This window comes from Gasterosteus aculeatus, chromosome 14, assembly GCF_964276395.1.
Source record: "Gasterosteus aculeatus chromosome 14, fGasAcu3.hap1.1, whole genome shotgun sequence".
NCBI classification, from domain to species: Eukaryota; Metazoa; Chordata; class Actinopteri; order Perciformes; family Gasterosteidae; genus Gasterosteus; species Gasterosteus aculeatus.
The window spans coordinates 15,876,031-15,898,254 of NC_135702.1; the positions used below are offsets into that span (position 1 = coordinate 15,876,031).

The window sequence follows — 22,224 nt, forward strand, 5'->3', positions numbered from 1 at the left end:
GTCGGTTCCTCTGGTGGTCGGTGGTCGTTCCTCTAGTGGTTAGTGGTCGGTTCCTCTGGTGGTCAGTGGTCGGTTCCTCTGGTGGTTAGTGGTCGGTTCCTCTAGTGGTTAGTGGTCGGTTCCTCTGGTGGTCGGTGGTCGGTTCCTCTGTTGGTCAGTGGTCGGTTCCTCTGGTGGTCAGTTCCTCTGGTGGTCGGTTCCTCTGGTGGTCGGTTCCTCTAGTGGTTAGTGGTCGGTTCCTCTGGTGGTGGGTGGTCGGTTCCTCTGGTGGTCAGTGGTCGGTTCCTCTGGTGGTTGGTTCCTCTGGTGGTCGGTTCCTCTGGTGGTCGGTTCCTCTAGTGGTTAGTGGTCGGTTCCTCTGGTGGTGGGTGGTCGGTTCCTCTGGTGGTCAGTGGTCGGTTCCTCTGGTGGTTGGTTCCTCTGGTGGTTGGTTCCTCTGGTGGCGGGTGGTCGGTTCCTCTGGTGGTCAGTGGATTTTTTCTTCTTTTTGGTAGGGCCAGCCAATCAGTTTCGGTAAACATCCCAGTATGATTCAATGCAAAAAAGGGTATCCAACACAAATTATTACTTTGCAGTTACATATCAAACATTTATTCCAACAGTTTAACATAATAATGACATCTTATTCAAACAATTCTGTATATCAATGAATATTTATATAACTATATATATATATATATATAAAACTATTCAGAATATGAGATAACTACCATATCATAACTACTAGAAATATCATATAATGAATATATTATTAAAGGATAAATAAATTACAATATAAATATATAAAATCTATTATATATATTGAGATGAACATATGGGGAAACACCCAATCAGTGAGTTGAGGAAAGACCAACTCAAAAGCCCCACAAAACGCACAATTAATTACTTTGGATAAAATGTCCCTGTTTTCATCCACGTCCTGTCCTCACCGCAGTCCTGTGTGCGTCGCAGCTGCGTAGCGATGTTAACTTCCCAAGTTGTTGGAACATTAATCCCATTAATGAACATCAATCACTTTGTTTCTTCCACAGAGCCTCCTTCTCTCCATACAGGTTTACATGGACCCTGTTCCTGTCTCCTGCCATGGCCCCGCTGACAACTGCTGCTGCTATCACTATCATTATTATCATTATTAATCACATTACTATTACTCATCATATGCCCACATTACGGACTTAAGACCCCAAGTGCTTTTGCTCCTCACATGTGTCTGTGGCTTATGGTACATCTGTTTAGTGGATGGTTATTCTGTACACATGACACTCGTTCCATACTCCTCCTCTCCATAAGGTTTCTTCCTTTTTACTCCCCATTGAAGGTTTCTTTCTTTCCCCGTCCAATGTCAGGGTTTGTTCGGACAGAGGATGCCGCATGCCTGCAGACTGTAAAGCCTGCTGAGGCAAATTTGTGATTTTATGCTATACAAAATAAAATACATTGAATTGATGTTTCTGTTTTTGCAGTGCAATAGAACATCACATAATCCTTTGTTTCTCATTAATGGGATATCGTAATAAACAGTTTGCTTCACTAGAATACTGTTGTAGAAAAGTTCTGCAGGGTTCATTGCTGCATTAAGGAGGGCATCCTGGGGCAAATTTGTTCTTGAGTCCTCATCGATACAGGACTACAAGATCTGGCGATATTGAAGGATCTGCATTTGTTATCATAGTTTAGTGGTGCAAATTGCAGATTGTACACAAATCTGCAGTGGTTTGGGGGTCCTGGAACCTGGGCCATCTGGAAGAGAGAAAGTAATTCCAATCGTATAAGTAACGATCCAGAAATGTATAATGGAATAAATCATGTTGCATGTTGTTATGGTTTGGCACTTAATTGCATAAACGTACAAAACAAACAAGGTGAGTGGAAAATAACTAGAATCAATTTAGGTTTCTTCTAAATGGTTTTGCTAAAAAAAATACTAGATAAGGTCGACTAGAGGAAAATAAGTCACGTCAACAGTAATACTACTAGCATACTCCAACTGCTACTAATGATAACTTTATCAACTGACCAACTTGATCAAATGCGTGAAAATAGGAATAATAATATCCTGATGGACGAGTGATGGAATAGATGAAGAGGAATAACCAACATTGGAAGACTACGAGGAAAGATTGAGGGGACGGGGGAGAAGTCAGAGGAGAAAGAGAAGGAGGAGGAGAAATAGGAGGAGGAGAAGGAGGAGGAGTCTGTTTGTTGACATCGGACGAAAGGGAGAATCAGATGAGTGAAGACTAATGATTAGAACTTAATTTCTCGCCGTCATCAAGACTTGGCGACAGCTAAGGTAAAGCCGCGGCCAACGAGCCGGCCGACCGCAGTTTGTTGTGTGTGTTCCCTCCCCGCGGGGGGCTTAGCTAGCGCTAGCCCCACTAGCCGTGTTAGCTAGCACCATTGAAGGGAAAGTAATCGTTAGCCGCGAGCTAATTTACAGGCTGAAAGGTAAGGTGAAGCGAAGCCTAAAATAACAAGTGCAGCTTCGTGGTGTATTCGGTGGTTGTGAGCGAGTAGGTTTACAGTTGTTGTCTGTTTGTCAGTGACTATTTATCGTTAGTGAATCATTGTACAATGTAGCTAGCTAGGAAGCCAGCTAACTTCGTAACAGTGTCCTGGGAGACCAAGACTCGCCGCGGTGTGTGGTTGACGTTAACGTAACTAACGTTAATACACTGGTAAGGAAAGTTATGTAGCAACCGCCTATCCGAAGTTTCCAAGTTAGCTTAACAGCAATAATACTTCAGCGTAAACTAAATACGCTAATTTAGTTCGAACCGTTGACACAAGTTGATGGCGAGTAACCGACGTTACGTGTGAAGGCTGCCCGTCCGAGGCGCGTGCGATGCCCGCAAAGAGGTCGTGAAACGGGACATAAATAGTCTGTATTTAGTATTAACAGAGGAGTCATTCAACATACGTGGAACGACTTGAATGTCATTAGCGTAACTTGAATTAATTGATGTGAGTTTATTTCGTCGCATGAGGTTAAAGGGCACCACACAGAACACTTAACATAAGAGCAATATTTATTAACCTAAAACATGAATGCTTTACTGTGGCGAATGTCAAAGAGAGTGGAAAAATGAAACAATGCTTCCATTTAATCCTCACGTAAGTGACAATGTCAACGGGGACAGTTTAGCCGTCTAAGGTGTTTACTGTGTCCAATGACAGGTCCCCTGCACTGCCCTGTCCTCGGTCCGAGCAGGAGGAGAAGAGGCGAACATGGCGGCCAAAGCAGGAGACAACCCTGACAGCCTCATGACCCTGGCCACCATCTTCTGCCTCAGGAACCTGAGGAAGACCATGTGCTACCAGGGATTCAGGAGCAAGCTCAGTCTGCGCTCGGACATCTTCCTTCCCAGCGAAATCTGCGACAAGCTGGTTAACACGTATGGAGCTGCGTCGCTTTCATGGTTTCCCAATTCCCGAGAGTCTTCTTGGTCAAAATCCAATGATGTTTCATTTTTTTTTCCAAACAGATACATGGAGTTGGTGCACACAGACAGTAACTTTGAACCAGAGGAGAGCTTCTTTCAGCTATTCTCGGACCCTCGAAGCACCAGACTGACCAGGGTACAGCTGAGAGAAGACTTTGTGCGCGACAGAGATCTGGAGGCCATTAAAAGACAGGTGAGACATCACACGTTAGTCAAAGACCAGTTTTCAGCTCTCCTTTTGCAGTTCACCTCCGTGGCACATCTCAAATAGAAAACTTTCTAAAGACAAAACGAAGGCACTATATTGTTTTTCATTCTTTTTTTAAAGTATTATTTTTATAGTTTTCATTCCCATCAACCTAGAATTGCACTGTACTTAATTATGTAGACACAGACACAATTAGACAATGTATATGAGACAGCATATCACAAGCAGTCATAATATGTAAACCTTTTTATTTGTAAATTAAATTAGTTTTTCTCCTAATGCATGTGTTTTAGGCAGGTTTGTTTGGTCAGGATTTGAGGAGGGGCTGATGACCAAACTGTTGGTTGATACCAATCAGACCACTCTGTCTATTTGAAGCCTTATTTTTTTTTCTGTCTAGCATTATTTATTTAAATGACAGTTAAGTCGCAAAATGAGAAGGTGGAGAATTGAAGAAGACCACTCATTACACCGGCTTTGTTTTTTTGCGTGTGTGCCCTGAGGCAACCTCTGGGTGTGAAAGACGACACCCGTGATGAACGGCCTTAAACCTGCATTCTCTCTACTGGCCACCAGGAGGCGAGCGCTCTGCTCCACGTCTGTCATACAACGACAGTCCATGAGACAATGACATTGTCCCCTGGTTTATTAACTATCCAAACATTGCCCCACCCACTAGCTGTAAGGCTTCTTCAATACAGCATTGTGATCCTATTTTTAGAGTCAAATTAAAGTTAAACTTTAGGGTGGGCTTACCGTGTGATTGACAGGCTTTTACCACAGAGTCATCTGGTCGGTCCGGACAGTTTTCTTTGTTTTTACCTCATGATCTTTCTGTGGTAATCTTTTTTACCTGATCAAACACAATTTTAACCTTTTGGTCTCCTGAAAATGTCCGGTTCGTCATTTATCAGAATCAGATTTGTTTATGTTATATGATAAATCATTTAGACCCATATCCTCCTCCGTAGATTATAAGTATGTTTTCTACTGTGATTCACCCACAGAGTCAGTGTTGGCTCAGTGGTAGTTATTCAGAGCAGGTTGTCCTTCAATCAGATGAGCGTGTGTATCATAAAGAGCCGTACAGTACATTTATGTCCTGTCAAACAGTGAGACGGAATGTTTTGTAACTTTTACCAATTAATTGCAGTATAATACAATTTCTAAATGTGTTTCATTAATGATTTACTTCTTGTCTCACTACAGGACCCGATTGAGCTGCACCTCACCTACTGCAATAGTCTGTCGTCCCGCAGCTTGAAAACACTGACCTGCTTCCGGGAGACCTTGGTTTCTCTTTGTCTCTTCGGCTGCAGCCACATCTTCTACAGGAAGGGCGGCGCCCCGCTCGCCTGCAACGAAGACACTGAGGACGAGGACGAGGAGAGCCCTGCTTCTAGGCAGGCACTCGAGACAGACTTTAGCTTCGAGGGCTTCAACCGCCTCAGGTTGCTCAACTTAGGTGGCCTGCCCGACGAGGTGGATGCTGAAAGTCTGCTCAGACCCCTGAAGTCGCTCATCTCACTTGATCTGTCTAATGTCCAATTGCCGGGAACAGCGTTTCTCACCCAGTGGAAAGATAGACTGGCATCCCTTGTGCTCTACAACGTCAACCTGTCCGAGGAGTTGATCAGTACAGTGGTGGAGCTTTCTAACCTCAGGTAAGGTAGGAGGGGCTTCTATGGGGAAGTTGGCATCATGCTCTTACCACACCATGTATATCCTGCCAATCGAAAGTGATCAATTACAACATGGTGTAATAAACCTGGTACACCAGGTTTATTACATCTTTGCAAGTGAAAGCCTATCTGAAAGTATTCGCCCAAATGCAGACGTAAAAAAAAAAATCCAGACTTCCTTGAGGGGTGGAGCCCCTTGTTCAATGGTACAGGAAACACAATCTTTCTTATAAAAAGAACTGTATCAATTCAAAATATTTAAAAATATAATAAATACATTATCTACTCTCGTTTCAAGGACAATAAAGGATGCGTTGAAACATAAAATACGTAACAAAAAGACTTAATATATCTACTACATAATGAGTTTATTCAGTTCTTCAGGGGTGAAGCGATAAAAACAAAAAGGATTAAGTTTATAAAACAGCCACAGTATTTTTCTAATAAGTTTTATGTGGATTTATTACAACTGCGGTTATTAAACCACTTGTGTCAGCTCTTCCTCTCTGTTTACAGCTTAGTTGGACGGTTCACTTCTCACTGAGCACTTCCCTTCTTTTTCTCTGTCTCTCCCCCCTGTGTGTAAATATCACTTCAGCCGGGACGCTTATCCGAACACACATATTTGTGTCAGTTATAAAAGTTATCCGTAGTGACATTGCAACATGTCAAAACATTCAAAGCTCTCAATTGTTGAATACAGTTATTTAATAAGTAAAACTGTCAATACATGCACCATCTAATGTTGTGTGTCCACGTAGTTCTTTAATGATGGACTGAATGGAATGATGGATGGAAATGGATGTTTCTGTCCATTTTTGTTGACAGTTTTATTTATTAAATAACTGTATAAAACAATTGAGAGCTTTGGATGTTTTGACATGTTGAAATGTCAGTATGGACTTTTATAACTGAAACTGCAATTCTATTCATTTTAATGTCCACATGTGTTGTTCCCTCTATATGGCCGCTAAGCATCTGAGAAGAATGCGTCTCTGTCATTGACAGGCATCTGGACGTCTCGTGGGAGACCAGGCGAACCTCTAAGTTTAAGATGAGCAGGAAAGTCCTGACGGCCATCGTGCAGCGTCTGGTCAATCTGGTGTCGCTGGACGTCTCTGGTCACATTATGTCGGACAACTGCACGGTTCCACACTTTGAAGAAGCGATGGGTCGGCCAAGGTGGGAAGCCAAATCTACGGGGAACGTTGGATCGTAGAGAAAATGTTGTCCTTGTCTTTCAGATGAACAATAAGCCAGTTTTTTTTCTTCTCTCTTTTAGCATTGAGCCTTGCAAGAGCAGCATCTATCCTTTCCAGGAGCTGAAAAGGCCGCTGCAGTTTCTGGGCTTGTACGACACCACCCTCTGTAATGTGACACACATCCCTGCTCATAAGGTACAGTTCAACACTACTATCACATCTACAGGCAGACGGTCCGTTGTGCCAAACAAGCTACAGTATTCTGTGATTCAAATGGAAAATGAATTCAGTGCATAATAAAAATGAGGGCTTTTGCTTTGTGAGTTACATCAGCGTGTTGTCGGCCTGTTTCAGGTGACCGGATCAAAGAACGAAGACCAGGTCCTGAATGCCATCGAGGCTTACACAGAGTTTCGCCCCGAGCTGGCCCACAGAGCCATCAATCAGCTGTTTGACATCGCCAGGATACAGCACTGCAGCCAACTGCTCCGAGCTTTGCAAGTACGATCCGTTTGATTTGGTCCTCCTCTTGAGGAACGGACAGGTGATGTCCACTATCTATACCTCACCTTCACCCTTCTGTCCTTCCAGCTCGTCATAGCTGCGTTAAAGTGCCATAAATATGATAAGAGCATCCAGGTGACGGGCAGCGCTGCTCTGTTCTACCTGACCAACACCGAGTACCGCAGTGACCAGAGTGTGCGGTTGCGCAGAGAGGTCATTCAGGTGCTCCTAAACGGAATGGAGCAGTACCAGGAGGTCACCGTAAGTCTACGCTGGGGCCTCAGACTAAAAATGGTTTTTAATCAATCAATGTCAAAAGTTGAATAATTGTGACTTTAGAGTAATGGTGCCCAACCAACGGAACACTTTATACCAGGACACAGAGGGAAAACCAAAACTATGACCGGATTCTCTCTCAATTACATGCAACACATTTCCCAAGTGTTTTTTTTGCTACTGTGTAAAGTGCGCCTGCTCATCAGCAGTGATAAATATTCACACACACTGATTTGGGGTGAAATCCAGGGGTTGCGGATCAAACCTACCTCTGGATTAGTGGAGACGGCTTTACAAGAACACTTTCTTGCTCATATTTGTATTTCGAACGGCACAATGTTCAGCAGTGAGGATCTGTGTTAGAGTGACACTTTGAATCTCAAGCAAAGAAAGAAAAAGCTTTCAGTGACGCAGGTTACAAAATTAACTTTTAATGTCCCCTTTTTTGATCCGTTCATCCATCCCATTTTCTTTCTGTCTGAGAAAGTTCTCCCGCATGCCGCATCCAAAGTTTTCTGCTTAACTTCGGCTCCACTGGTTGTTTGCACGCTTTCACCGGCAGACAAAGAGCACATGCGTCGCCCAGAGATCTAAAATGAAAGTGTCTATTTAAAAGTGGAGTACCTTTCTCCATTTTCTGTGCGTGACGTGTTAAGCTACTACCAGTGCTAAAAAAAAAAATGCTGTTAACGCATGATGAAATCAATGTCGGAGTTAATGGATTGCTGCGTTTTATAACATTTAGAACACTGTAACATGCCTCATAACGTGCTGTAATTTTCACTTAAATTGCATCGTATAAGACAGTTTTCAGTTGTTGACCCTCCTGTGTGTCCCACGCCAGGTCCAGAGGAACTGCTGCTTGACTCTGTGTAACTTCAGCATTCCAGAGGAGCTGGAGTTCCAGTACAGTCGGGTCAACCAGCTGCTGCTGAAAATCCTTGAGCCGGGCCGGCAGGATGAGTCCATCCAGAGAATCGCTGTGCACCTCTGCAATGCTTTGGTCTGTCAGGTGGCCAACCATCAAAAGGAGGCGGTGGGGAAAATGGGCTTTGTCAAGGTAACAGCAAGTAGAGTTTAACAATTAGATATTCACTGGTACTTTTAAAATTCTACTTAATTTAGTTACAGTTTTAAATTCCCAGTGCAGAATTCCATGTTCTGTATTTGAGCCTTTCTTTGTTGCTATTCAGGAGCAGTGGGCAGCCACAGTCAAATATTTCTTTACGTCCTCACCCTGATATATCGCAGAGCTTCCCTACCGTGTGTGTGTGTGTGTGTGTACACAGAATAATCCATCAAAAGCAGCCTTGGTTCTGCTCTTGCAGCCATTTCATGCAATATAATATTTCATTGTTCAGTCAAATCTGTGCAAACTCACACTTGTCATGATACTAGGATTGATGTAATATAGGAAGCACAGGCGTAGTTACAGTTTCTCATTTCAGTATCCAAACGTTTGACTGGTACTGTACGTGCAGTATATGTTCATATTTTACCCTCTGATTAAGAAAAGAAACAGCCAATACTTGTCTCCATTGCATCACCGTCTCCGTACATTTGTGGTGTAGCAGCAGGTTTTTCCCCCTCTTCATTTTTAAAATTTTGGAGTGTTGTCCCTGTGCTGGTGTGGGGGTCTCGAGAGGATGCTGCATGTGTACAGCTTGTAAAGCCCTGATTTGCTATTTTTGGGCTATAGAAAATAAAATGAATTGAATTGAAAGCAGCTTGACAGCTCTCAGAAAAGTATTTGTTTCTTCCTCCTTCACAGAGAATGTTGAATTTAATTCAGAAGAAGTTACAGGACAGATTGGTAAGTTTCTCTTTAATTCCCTATCAATTAATCTTTGAACTTGAAATTGTATGGTTTTAGACTTTCAATAGACCAATATAACTATTGCTGCACTGCTGCTAAACTTGCTGCACTGCATCTGTTTGTCTACCTGTCGGATCCTTGCCTTCAAGTGTGTGTTTGTTTCACCTCAGTGTGACCAGGTGATGGAGTTTGCCTGGAGCGCTTTGTGGAACATCACTGATGAGACACCCGACAACTGTCAGATGTTCCTGAACTGTCGGGGCATGAGTCTTTTTCTGGAGTGTCTACAGGTGAGGCACCCGGCAGTCCACTAAGCATGCTCAGACAGTCCACCAAGCATGCTCAGGCAGTCTACTAAGCAGGTTCAGGCAGTCCACTAAACCTGCTCAGGCAGTCCACTAAGCAGGTTCAGGCAGTCTACTAAGCTGGTTGAGGCAGTCCACTAAACATGCTCAGGCAGTCTACTAAGCTGGTTCAGGCAGTCTACTAAGCAGGTTCAGGCAGTCCACTAAGCATGCTCAGGCTGTCCACTAAACATGCTCATGCGTTAGAAAGGAAGTATCCTGCTGACGGCAGTAGTCTTCTGTGTGATAACAGCTCTCCTCTCGTTGCATGATCTTACTCTAGGAGTTTCCAGACAAGCAGGAGCTTCACCGTAACATGTTGGGGCTGTTAGGAAATGTTGCAGAGGTGAGAGCGCTGAGGCCACAGCTGCTCACCCCCCAGTTCATCTCTGTGTTCAGGTAAGAGTGTGACTCTTGCTGGATCATTTCGTTTTTCTTAAAAATGTATATTTATACTAGGAAACAGCTTGTTCTGAAATCTAGTTGTTATGCCATTACAGACTAGGGGCATGAAGTGGAGCGTGAGGGCTGGGTTATTGAACTTAATGTATATGTGTGTGTTTTATATGACTATATATTTATATACTTTTTAGACTGTTCTTTTTACAGTCGGTGTCTCCAGGTACACGTTTAGCTGTGACTCATACTCCGTAGTCCAATAAACATCGCTGTAGTCTCCAGACTTCTAAACAGCGCTTGGATTTGTCAAAGTGCGTTGATACATCCTCACCAACACAACAGTGCGGTTGCCCTGACTGTAACACACCGTCACTGCTAAACAGATGAAAGCTTTGCTAAAAGAAATATCTCGTGTGTCTTTGCCTGCAGAATGAATAAATTACAAAGCAGTATATACTGATGCATAACGAGTTCACCTGCTACACGGAGAAAAGGACTTCTTCACATCATTGTGGCACTGACACACAACCCATTACTCAACTCAATGAACCAAACAGTTGAAACACAACTAAATATAGAGTTTGTAGTTCAAAGTAAATTCACGTCTGAGACTTTTAATGTCTTCTGCCTACAAATGGTCAGATATGTGCTGTTTTGTGTTGGACAGTAACCTGCTGGACAGTAAGGCTGACGGGATCGAGGTGTCCTACAATGCATGTGGGGTGCTGTCACACATTATGTTTGATGGGCCGGAGGTTTGGTCCATGGAAGAGCCGCTAAGAGACACCGTGATGGACAAGATGTGGGACGCCATCCAGAGCTGGGACGTCACCTCACGGCGCAACATCAACTACAGGTGACGATCTGTTTAGTTATTATCATACCAGCTTCTCATGATGTATTATATAGTCACATGTCATAATGCTTTATTAAAGTAAATACGATAAAGTACCAAACTCCAGAAGAAATAGTTAAATGATATTTAGAGCAGCTGTGCTCTGACATGTAATGGTGCGCTCACACCAAACCAGACTCCAATGTTTTGCGTCAACATTCCGCCATCTTTTTTTCCTCCGCATCATCCGTGTAAGACACGGCAGCTAAATAGCATCTGTAGGTGCAGACAGCTCTGTGAATATTAATATATACACTGGATGACCGCCGCTTCCAGCCGTACATGGTGCTAGCCGTTAGCCCGTTTGATAGCTCGTTCGCTCTGCTGAGGGAACCGTCCCACGGACGACAGTCTGCTCAATCACAACCGAACAACTCTTTTAAGAGCCAGACACACGTCCTGTGATATTACTTAACATTTAGTAGCAGCTGTGTCGTTAAACAATACAATTACTCTACGTTATAATGTACAATATTCAATGCCGTGATTAGATGTTGTAAAAAAACGGCACTATATTGCAAATTCGCACCACTCGAGTCTCATCGCGTCTGTGCATAGACTTTGTATATATTCCTGTGGTGTGAATAATTTGCGTTGCGTTTGTTGTGAACACATTTTAATGTAACCGCTCACAAGTCATGACATGTTTCACTGAATGTGTTGAAAAGCTACTGAAAATGACTAATGTCATGACATCACATGTGTAAATGAGTAACAACACATCAGTAAATACTACACGGAAGCTGTTTTTTCTCCATCTTGAATGTTGACATTCCTGTTGGTCTGTCAGGTCATTCGAGCCGATCCTGCGGCTGCTGCCTCAGAGCATCGCTCCTGTCAGTCAGCACTGGGCCACATGGGCTCTCTTCAACCTGGTGTCAGTTTACCGTGAGTCTCCACTGTGCTCAGTGTTTACATCCTCAGAGGTGCTCTCACCTCATTTACAGCTAGTTGATAATACATATATTGTACAACAATACACTAAATCTATCTCTTTACATTTAACTTTGTTCCACAGCGAGCAAGTATTGTCCTCTTCTGATAAAGGAAGGAGGAGTAATTCTTCTAGAGAAAGTTCTGGAGCTGGACAGCTCAAAGCCAGAGACAAAGGACATGGCCAGGTGAGACTTCAGGCTGTGTTTGTATGCATCGTTTTCCGTGCTCTTTCTTTACTCTTCTTTTTTATCAGCCAAGATCAATTGTGCAGCTGCTGATTGATGCGGGTGGAGCAGCAGAGGAAGAACTAGTTTTCCTTGTTTTAACGTTTGTCCGTTGCACTTAATAAAGAGCGATTCCAAGTCTTTAGCAGAAGTTGTACGTAGCCAAGCCTGGAATCTCTTCTGTTAAGGGGTAAGGGCACACGTGACTTCAGTAACACAAAGGAGTCTGGGGATGGTTGGATGTAACACCTGCCTGTCAGCGCGCACACACACACACACACAACTAACTGCTGCTTAGAAAAGATTTCAGGCAGCATTACACATGGAGGTCCCTGACATTCCCTTCAGTGTGGACATATCGTGTTAGCTTCAAGTAGCTTCCCTACCTATGAAACCCTCAATTAGGCCGTAATCAGGGCTAGCAACAATATAAAACCCACAACAAACACTCTTTAACAGGGTAAAACAACACAACACAACAGCTTGTGACACTGATAATCGTACATTTCTAAAAATGACCCTGCCGAACTGCATGCTGGGTACAGCTCACAACAAGAAGCAACTCTGCTGCTACATGAAAACACGGGAAAGAGCGATACAGGAGGAACAAGGAGAGACCACAGATGCACCAACACAACTTGTGCCCAAGAGAGGAGCTCCGTCTGTTTGGAGGGTTTTTGGTTTTGGAAAATCCAACTTAAGTTACGTTAGATCAGAAAACCATTTATTGCAAAGTCCGTCGAGCGTCTGATGGCAACACTAGCACCCACAACAAGCTAACGAGCTAACGCGCTAACAAGCTAACTTGCCGGCCGATTGCGAGCAGGTTGGGCAGCGGGCGGCAAACAGCTGTTTGGGTGGCGGCGGCCCTTTTCGGGGTCAATTAATTAATGTGTTTACTTGAAAAACAATACGGTCACATATCAGCAAACCTTTAGAATCTTTCTAAATACCGTGATGTGGATTTCCGGCCGTACCGCCCAGCCCTAGCCGTCAAAAATGAGCTTTATCTACTATCACCAGAGACCGTTGTTCCCTGTTTTGTTTCTACTACAAGCGAGCCGAGATCAGTCAAACTGTGATATGGACCAAAAATCCAGATTAACCGCTGTCGTTGTTTGGTCGTAGCATTTGTACCCAATTGTCCCCTTGTGGAATGCAGCATTTGACTGAAATCCCCTTTCACTACATAGAATGGACTGTTTAAGATGTGGACAGAACTTAATCCTCGACTTGTTCTACATTGAATGTTTTCAGCAAAGTGATGGAACAGTGTGAAAACTTCAAAAAAGACCCCATGGACACCAGCAATGGACAGGAGGTCAACCTTGGACAACGAGGTTGACATCATAGGAGCCATTACTCCCAGCAAACCGACCTAAGGCCCCGTGCACTGTCATCACCGCCACAATGGGCAATTGTGCGCACTATTCTTATCATTGTCATTATTTTTGTAGAGCAGAAATGTGTCTGCCGTTCAGACGCACAGTGTGTGTGCGAGTGTGAGTGACAGATGCCGTCAGAGGGCTCAGGTCTCATTCACTAAGCTGTTGACGCCGTGGATAACACCAGTGGTGACAGGAGGGAGTTTGTCCCTGACTGGCACCATTATTTGTTTTTGTTATATATGTAAATATTCTTCGTTTGTCTCTTCCTTTTACTGTGTGTATGTTTTATAATATAGCCAAACACTCATGACTTTACTCTATGTTTAGGTTTGAATGACACATGGTCAGTACTAAGAAACTATATCATTCATGTGTAGGCTGGCCGTCCTGGATTCTCTGGTCTCTAAAGGATTATTTAGATTTGGTTGCTACTTGCGTCTGTTTTTAATGATCTAGGATTTTAAGCTGATTATCGGTTGATAACTCAAAGCACCCACAGTGGCTCCACTTGATACGAGCAAAACTATGCAGGGTCCTTTGCACACGGCTAGGTTCATAAAGAGGAGCCTGAGCTCGTCCACTGGGATGGAGCGCATGCTGCAACCAGGAGAGCCCCCACTAAACTCACATATGGTAGCTGCACAAATGTAGTATTACACCTTTTTGGTGCCCAAGTCGGTGTTCACTACCAGCTGACCCGACCGAATGAATCTGGTAATATTGGGTGACTGCGTTGTCCTCACGGTAACACTTTGCTGTTTATTCCAGTAATGTTGAATCAGACTTGATGAAGTAGATTTATAAATGGTAAGGACATAGAACAGTAAAGTTTAACGCTTATTGCATCTTGTGAAGGAAGCAGTTCTTCTGAACTACGCACCTTTTACTGGTTGCTGGACATCTAGACGTTCAATAAATGAAATCACGAATGCGTACAGTTAGGCTGGTGTCTGTTTTAGCGCCTCTTCTGCTAAATGTTAAAAGAGCCAACACTACCCCCACTTCACTGGGACGGCGTCTTTATACTTCCATAAAGCCTGACGTTGTTCACTAAGTTTGCTGTTGTGACCTCCAAGACGTTTTTTGAGTTTTCTTGCAAACTGTTTCTCACCAAAACCAACAACTAGTGGTTCAAACTCCTCAGTCTGCCTTTAACTTACTGGTTGATTCAATGGCATTTCTCACAAATGGCTCTGAGATCCTTTACAGGACTTAAGAATGAGGACATTCTTCTGCAAAGGGCATTCGCATTAAATATCCAACTTAGCTGTCAAAAGGCAGCGTCTTGAATTTCCACATTTTTATCTAAGAGACTGGATTACCTGTCGTCTATAACAATGTTCAGTGAGGCATGGCTGATACAACACACATTACAGTGTATCAAGAACAAATCGTGCATTGTATTTTATTCTAGAAGTACGACACACGAGCGTGTTCCATGCAATGTGGGATATATTATTGTGTCCAACCACCAGTCCACATCCCAAAGATTTAAACAAATGAAACTGAGTAGATGAGCACCAATTCTATCACTTCTATTAAAAGAGAAGTGATTTTGTCCTGCATGTCATTTATCAAAGGAGTTCTTGAGTTCAGTGTGTTTGCACCTTTTGTCTACCGAGTGCCGATGCTGATCTCGGATTGTCAGGACTGTAACGTTGCTGTAAGAGCACATTAAGCTCCATCGGATCTCCTAATCCCACGGCGTTGGTTTAGATGGGCCGGGTCCGGGCCGCTGCACCCAGGCTCCCCAGTGCGTTGCTCCAGCTGGTTCCCAGTACCAGCCCCTGTGCTGTGTTGGTTGCTGAGTTATTTCACTTGTGTTGGTTGTATCCACTGACTTCATTTCCCTGATTCTCATGTACAGTTTTTCTTTGTGTGATTTTTGGAGTCAAACTGGTACAGCTCTATTTCTATTGCTAAGTAGTGGTGTGAGATGAACATCTTTCTTTTTGGATTTCAAATGTGTTGACATGAAGAGGATTTACAATTCAACAAAATATAGTGAGTTTGTAGTTTATAAATCACCAGTGTTTGTTTAATTACCATAATAGAAGTGTGAACTTCTCTGTAGGGAAGCTAGATGACCATTTGGAAATTGTAATCCTCCATCACACCTTTCTAAGTTCTTCAATTTCTCCGTTTTGGCTTTACAGGAAGAAATATGTATCCGAGTCTAGAGCTGAAAATGTAACCCCATGGATTTCAGTGATGACAAGAAGCTACTGTAGAGGGATGATTGTCATTTATGAAGACTTGTCTAAATTAAGAAACCTAGTTGAAGTGAAAAACTGCTGTGTTTCAGATTTCATCTACTTAATTCCTGATTCTGAAGGTCGTCAACACTCGTTACTGATTTGTTTTGTGACTGTTGTGTAATCCAAAATGGAGTGTTGAGTATTTGATCAAACATGAGAGGGGATTCCAGCTTTTCCTGCTCTGAATTGCACCAGGCCATTAGTGAATCTATATGAATAAGCAATAAAGGTGGAGTGGTAAAGAATGAAATTCAGCTTTGTTCTTCTACTTCGATTAGAACTTATCAAATTGTAATAAGCCTGGACCTCCAGTATATAGAAGACTGAGCTATGTGACTTATATCGGCTTCTGTGAGGACAACTGCATGTCATCATGCACCAGGGTGAGTGTATATGGAAGTGTATATGGAAGCACCAAAAAATGATCGTGCTCATTTTCATATATTGTGCAATAAGTGAATATAATGATCATCGCGACAGAGCTAATGCCATGTAGCAGCCTGCTTCAAGGCCTCCACCATCATCCCACGTAGCCCTGACCTCTGTGGTCATGGAGTCTGGCTGGTCCAGTCCCACCTAAAAACCCTCAGCGACCCATTCCTAGTTCCCCTACTGAGCCAAAAGGGTCTATAGACGATGCTGTCAACACGGCCCTCCACTTCATCCTCCAGCAGCTGGTCTCCCCAGGAACCTACGCCAGGTTCTAGTTTGTGGACTTCAGCTCTGCGTTTAACACCATCATCCCATCTCTCAGGGCGGCGCGGTGGTGTGGTGGTCAGCACTGTCGCCTCACAGCAAGAAGGTCCTGGTTCGGTTCTCTCTGGGTACTCTAGCTTCCTCCCGTAGTCCAAAGACACTCTGGCCTGACGATATTGTATCTGGTGGGAGACTGACGAATGACAAGGTTGTTTTGCAGTCAAAACTACTTAGAGCTCAATGCTTGGAAGAAAGTGCTCCTCCATCACCGCCGGTACGCTGCATCCACCAGGAAGCTGCAGCGTGTCATTCTCTCTGCAGAGACGGTGATCGGCTGCAACCTGACGTCTCTCCAGGACTTGTTTGCTTCCAGGACCCTGAAGCGAGCCGACCCCTCTCACCCCGGACAAATTTGTTTGTGCCACATGTTGTGAGCGGCTAGAGGGTCGTATTAGGTTACTAGCAAATGAGGAACTAACTTATGGACATTAATACAATTATTAATAATCACTAAGATACTTAAATAAAATAAACTAAACTAAATAACGGCACCACCCTGAGCAAACAGGGACCAATAACCAATACTATAAATCAAGTCTCATAATTGATATTCACTCCTTGAGAGCGAAGATGTTGGAAGGATTTAAGTTCGAGCACTGGCAATGTGTCAACTGTCACCACCATATGAATGTAGTAAACACAGGAAAACGGTTCTTTAAAGTATCACAGGGTTTATTAACTCACAGAAACACCGATCAAGATCACTTATAACTGCAAACAACAATCCCTATAACACTTATTTCAAACCTACTCACTAAACAAACAGTCAAAACCAGAGTGTGTGTGTGTGTGTGTGTGTGTGTGTGTGTGTGTGTACAAAGGGGGGTGCGAGAGAGAGAGAGACGAGGGGGGGCAGGGAAGGAACGGCGGTGGGTTTGCGCGCAACAATAAGCGGAGTGCCGGTTGTGACACCAGGGGGCGAGCGAGAGCAGCGGGGCGGAAGCGAGACGGTTAAATCAAACCACCGAGAGAGACAAAGTTACAATTACTATGGCAACGCAATCTGTTGCTATAGCTACGTTTTAGAAAGGGGGGGGATACTTATGGCGCGTTTCCACCGAGCGGTACGGCACGGTACGGTACGGGTCGGTACCCTTTTATTTGTGTCTCCACTGCCAAAAGTTGAGAAAGGTACCAAAAATCCGAACCGTACCACTTTGTGGGAACCCTTCCGTTGAGCTACCTGGCACAGTTGTTTGGTACTAAAGGGCGGAGCTAGACTCACTGCAGAGCGTTGATTGGTTGAAAGAATGGACGGACGCGAGGGGATTCTGACCCGCGACCAGCGGAACGTGGATCAGCAACGTGAATCAGGATGGTCGGACCGACGTGAGCGCAGAAACAAACGACGTGGCTCGCGATGCGAAATGAAACCACAGGCAAACGGATCTCGCGACGAAACGAAACGAAAATAAGAAAACAGCGTAATACAGTTGGCGCTTTCAGTCCCTTGCAGAAAATCACAGTCTCACATCAACAGGACATATTACGACACTTGCAGGTACACATTCAAACATAAATCAAGGGTAGCGGATTCGTTGATCCGGACTATATCGTACCACGTTATGACTGAACAAATCAAATAAACATCAGGTGTATATCAACACCCTAAATTAGTCTGCCCAGAAAGCCTGTCTCTTACTGTTTGATGGGCTCGATCGACGTAGCGGACGTCCGAACTTCTCGCTGGGAACAGCGTCGGCGCGGCGGGTCAGAGAGCGGCTGCTCTCCGGTCCTCCGGGTCGAACGGAGATACAATCAAGAAGCGAAAAAAGAAAGCGAGTCGAGTTCGTCCAGCGGGATTAAGACTGACACTTGGGAATTGGAGAAAAGAAAACAACGCTGTGGTGTCTCGATCTATCACTAACGGGGAGGTCGGGCGAAAGAGATCGATTCTTTGGCGCAATCTCTTTTATAAAGTTGAGGTCCATAAATCCATGTCACTGTCCTTGGCCAATGGGAGCTCCGTGTCTCGGTGTTCTTTTGGACGTCCTCTGTTTATGGCCAGGTGGGGTCTGCAGAGCCGCAGGGCTCCTGTTATCAGCCCCTGGCATCAGGCCACGGGGGACCATATATGTGTGTGTGTGTTTTTCCTTTGTTTTCAATCTAGAGAGTTTAGACTCTAAACTCTTGTGAAGATTGAAAGGCTTTCGTAGTTAACGATACTTTCCGAGAGTCGGATGCAGATACGCGAGCCGCCGTTAACGTGAACGTTTGCTAGCGCGTTAGACGCCAACGTCACGTGACTTAACCTGTGACGCATTCGGTCCACACGTCTCCAAAGCTGGATGGAAAAACAGGTGGCCCATAGAATGTTATGACGTCACACAAAGATGAAAGGGAACGCGTCATGGCCTACGTCAGAGAGCTCTTAATGCTCCAGAATGCATCTTGAGTGATACGCGTTCGGAGAAGCAAGAGAGCGGACGTGTGTGGAGACTTCCAAGCGACATGGCAGAATCACAGGGCGGTGGAAGGACGCTTCCACGGGAGGTAACTGAGACGTTTGTTGTCCCAAAAGAAAAGCGGATATCTCAAACCGAAGCCCGTTACACCCAAAGGAAACTCAATGAAGCAAAGAAAACGATATTACAACTTAGAATCAAGTCGGAGGAACAAAGTAAATTGATCGTTATGAGCCAGAGGAAGATGGATTATCTGCATTCGGAAATATCTTCACTCAGAGAGAATGAAGACGTTTCAAAAGAACATCTAAAAGAAGCAGAGAGGAAACTTGCAGATAAATCGAATATGAATGATGATCTTCATCGACAGAACGCTAAAATTGAAGAGCTCTCTAGAATTAACGCTGCCCATAAGCAGAGTGAAGAGGAAGCTCACCAAAGAAATCATGAGAATTTGGCCCAACTTAAAGACTTGAATGAGAAACTAGACAGAACGACCAAATATCATTCAGATTTTGTTCTGCAATCCGAGAAAAGAGAGGACGCTTTGATCAATGACAATAAGGTTCTTGGTGATAAACTGGCCTGCGTGACATCTGAGAAAGATCGAAATCAGGCAAAGATTTCTAATCTGGAAGCAGTTGTTGAAGCGCTAGTTGAGGAAATCCGAACTATGAAGAACCAGAGCCTGATCGCTGAGAGGGAACACACCAAAGTCACTGAGCATCTTTCTACAACAAACAATGTAGCAACGGGTACGATATCACAACTTAAAATCAAGTTGGAGGAACAAAGTAAATTGTTTGTTGTGAGCCAGAGGGAAATCGATCGTCTGCAATCAGAAATATCTTCACTCAGGGAGAATGAAGACGTTTCAAAAGAACATCTAAAAGAAGCAGAGAGGAAACTTGCAGAGAAATCGAAAATGAATGATGACCTTCATCGACAGAACGCTAAAATTGAAACAGACTTTGAAGAGCTCTCTAGAATTAGCGCTGCCCATAAGCAGAGTGAAGAGGAAGCTCACCAAAGAAATGACGAGAATTTGACCCAACTTAAAGACTTGAATGAGAAACTAGACAGAACGATCAAATATCATTCAGCTTTTGCTCTGCAATCCGAGAAAAGAGAGGACGCTTTGATCAATGACAATAAGGTTCTTGGTGATAAACTGGCCTGCGTGACATCTGAGAAAGATCGAAATCAGGCAAAGATTTCTAATCTGGAGGCAAATGTTAACGCGCTGGTTGAGGAAAACCGAACTATGAAGAACCAGAGCCTGATCGCTGAGAGGGAACACACCAAAGTCACTGAGCATCTTGATGACCTTCAGAGTCAAGTTGAAACATGTTACAGAACAATCTCGGAGAAAAATGAGCAAATGCAACTACTTAAACAGACCAACGACCAATATCTGTCAGAGATCCAACAATTCAGAACGGAGGAGACACCCATGGATGAGACGGAGGAGACACCGGTTCAGGCCAGAAGTTGGTCTGGCCTTGCTAAAGGTCTGGTGAACGTAGGATGTTATGCTGCCATCAGCATCGCCACGGCAGTGCTTACTAACAGCTGGAGTTCAGACTTGAATTGCAGCCAGTCAAACCGTTTCAATGATTTCCAATACACCGCACCTCGTCCCTTCTAATCAGGTACAGACTTACACCAAATATGACTATATTTGAATATGGCTATTAGTTGTATTCAAAAGACACATCCAATCAACCGCAACTCAACAGATGAACAGAATAAGACATCCCCTTCTAGCGAGGGGTAAATATTCATCTTCATGATCAAACCAATGTAGGTTTTTGCATGTATGTGTGGTTTAGGCCCGGCTAACCCGCATGCCGTTGTGTCCTTGGGCAAGACACTTAACCCAACATTGCTCCTGTAGCTGCGACTACAGTGTGTGAATGGTAGTTACTGATGGCAGGTGTCACTGTGTGTGGTTCTCCTGTCATCAGTGTATGAATGGGTGTGAATGGGTGAATGATGTCATGTAGTGTTAAAGCGCTTTGAGTGGTCAGAAGACTAGAAAAGCGCTATACAAGTACAGGCCATTTACCATTTACCATTGTTTGCCTCCGTATGTCTGTATGTGAGTGTGAATGATGACCTGACAATGTGAACTGTGATGGTTCATGTTAAGTGTGAGGTAAAGAGAATGCATTTATATTTGTATATATAATTGTATGTATGTACGTTTGAATGTGAGTGTGAATGGTGACATATCGCCTAGTGTGAACTGTGATAGTTTATCATCAAACCTTTGTAGGTTTTTGCATGTACCGGTGTTATGGTCTGGCTCAAAGGCCACAACAAATAGAGGAAACCACGCTCCAGGGATTACCAGCCAAAGATCTTTATTCACCAAAGTAACTGGTTAAACAAACAAAACACAGCAAAGGAAACACGCCATTGTGCTGGGGAACAGGAGAAAACCAGCAGTCACTCTCAAACACTCAGGAAGGGGCAGGTTTTAATGCACTCAAGAGACAGTGGCCAGCTGCGTCTGATCTGCCTGATGGCCTCAGCTCCACTCCACCAGGAAGTTCACCCTGTAACACACACAGACAGGGACACAGCCACAAATACCCTGGCAGTGGCCCTTGGGCCGCCACACCGGTATATTAGTATTTTATAGAATACATTTTACACACGTATCTTGTTTAACTGCTGTCGCCGGATCTCTCCTACTTAACAGGCAGAATACAAACACTGATTAATTTCAACTGAGGCCAATTGCCTCCCCCGGCACCGTTCCCTGAACAGTGGTTCCTTTCTCCGTCCCCCCTGCAGCCGAGCCAAACCACACCCGCCACCACATGGTTCTTCTTGGAAAAAGAAAAATCCCTGTCAAAGCCTTGAGGAGACAAGCGTGGAACATATTGGCAGATACCTGCCGTTATATTAGCGGGTGGACTTGGCTGCTTTGTGCTGGTGTCCACCAACGCACAAGTCTGACTACTTATTATGACTAATAAGAAAGCGACCTCGTACCTCTCTGGGTTTTTGATCTCCTCTGTGATGAAGTTTGTTAGGGTTTCGGAAGCTCTCGAGGGAGGCCTCAATCCTTGTTCTCGTCCCGGCCGGAAACGAGGACACGAATGAGTCAATTCGTTTAAATTCAAAAATCAAAAGTTATTTAATAACTGAACAACGTAATAGGGATTACAATTACAAAGTGAAATACTAAGCGATCAGTGGAATATTTCGCGAAATAGAGAATCCTCTGAGCAAGTCTGAAGTGACTTATCAACGCGGCTGCAGGAGAAATTCTAACAGTCTTTCCCCCGCCATGGTCCTTTGAAAACTCTTGAGGTGTGTCTTCCTTGGTGCATTTGAATGTCATTGGCCTCTTCTCCAAAGGGTCACCTCCTCCATTGTCCCTTCCACGTCGAGGTGTGAATCTGCAGCTGTAACCTGAAACCTCTCTGTCCATCTGTCCCTCACATTCCAATGCACTCAATGTAGATACATTCGGC

General features: G+C 44.1%; 1 protein-coding gene and 1 long non-coding RNA gene across 3 annotated transcripts; one reads left to right on the forward strand and one right to left on the reverse strand.

Annotated features, from left to right (window-relative positions):
- Positions 1-1,969: 1,969 nt before the first annotated feature.
- Positions 1,970-15,825, forward strand: zer1 (zyg-11 related, cell cycle regulator). Of its 2 annotated transcripts, none has more exons than XM_040197943.2 (16): positions 1,970-2,293; positions 3,178-3,395; positions 3,486-3,636; positions 4,861-5,315; positions 6,342-6,515; positions 6,616-6,730; positions 6,890-7,036; positions 7,127-7,300; positions 8,160-8,375; positions 9,087-9,128; positions 9,302-9,421; positions 9,759-9,874; positions 10,542-10,730; positions 11,560-11,657; positions 11,788-11,890; positions 13,187-15,825. In XM_040197943.2, the coding sequence occupies exons 2-16, from the start codon at positions 3,229-3,231 to the stop codon at positions 13,272-13,274; spliced, it is 2,355 nt and encodes a 784-aa protein (XP_040053877.1). In that variant the 5' UTR covers positions 1,970-2,293; positions 3,178-3,228; the 3' UTR covers positions 13,275-15,825. The 2 variants fall into 2 exon arrangements, with proteins under 2 accessions (XP_040053877.1, XP_040053878.1); XM_040197944.2 differs by having other exon boundaries at positions 2,124-2,448.
- Positions 15,826-21,085: 5,260 nt separating this feature from the next.
- LOC120832364 (uncharacterized) lies at positions 21,086-22,217 on the reverse strand. The gene is made up of 2 exons (XR_005714180.2): positions 21,740-22,217; positions 21,086-21,570 (listed from the first exon to the last, which is right to left on the reverse strand). It is a non-coding gene; the product is annotated as an uncharacterized LOC120832364 (long non-coding RNA).
- Positions 22,218-22,224: the final 7 nt, after the last annotated feature.

Coding starts and splice junctions, on each gene's coding strand:
- zer1 (XM_040197943.2), top strand. CDS start 3,229: ATGGCGGCCAAAGCAGGAGACAACCCTGACAGCCTCATGACCCTGGCC. Junction 7,037..7,126: donor AACTGCTCCGAGCTTTGCAA/GTACGATCCGTT, acceptor CTGTCCTTCCAG/CTCGTCATAGCTGCGTTAAA. Junction 11,891..13,186: donor GAGACAAAGGACATGGCCAG/GTGAGACTTCAG, acceptor GAATGTTTTCAG/CAAAGTGATGGAACAGTGTG.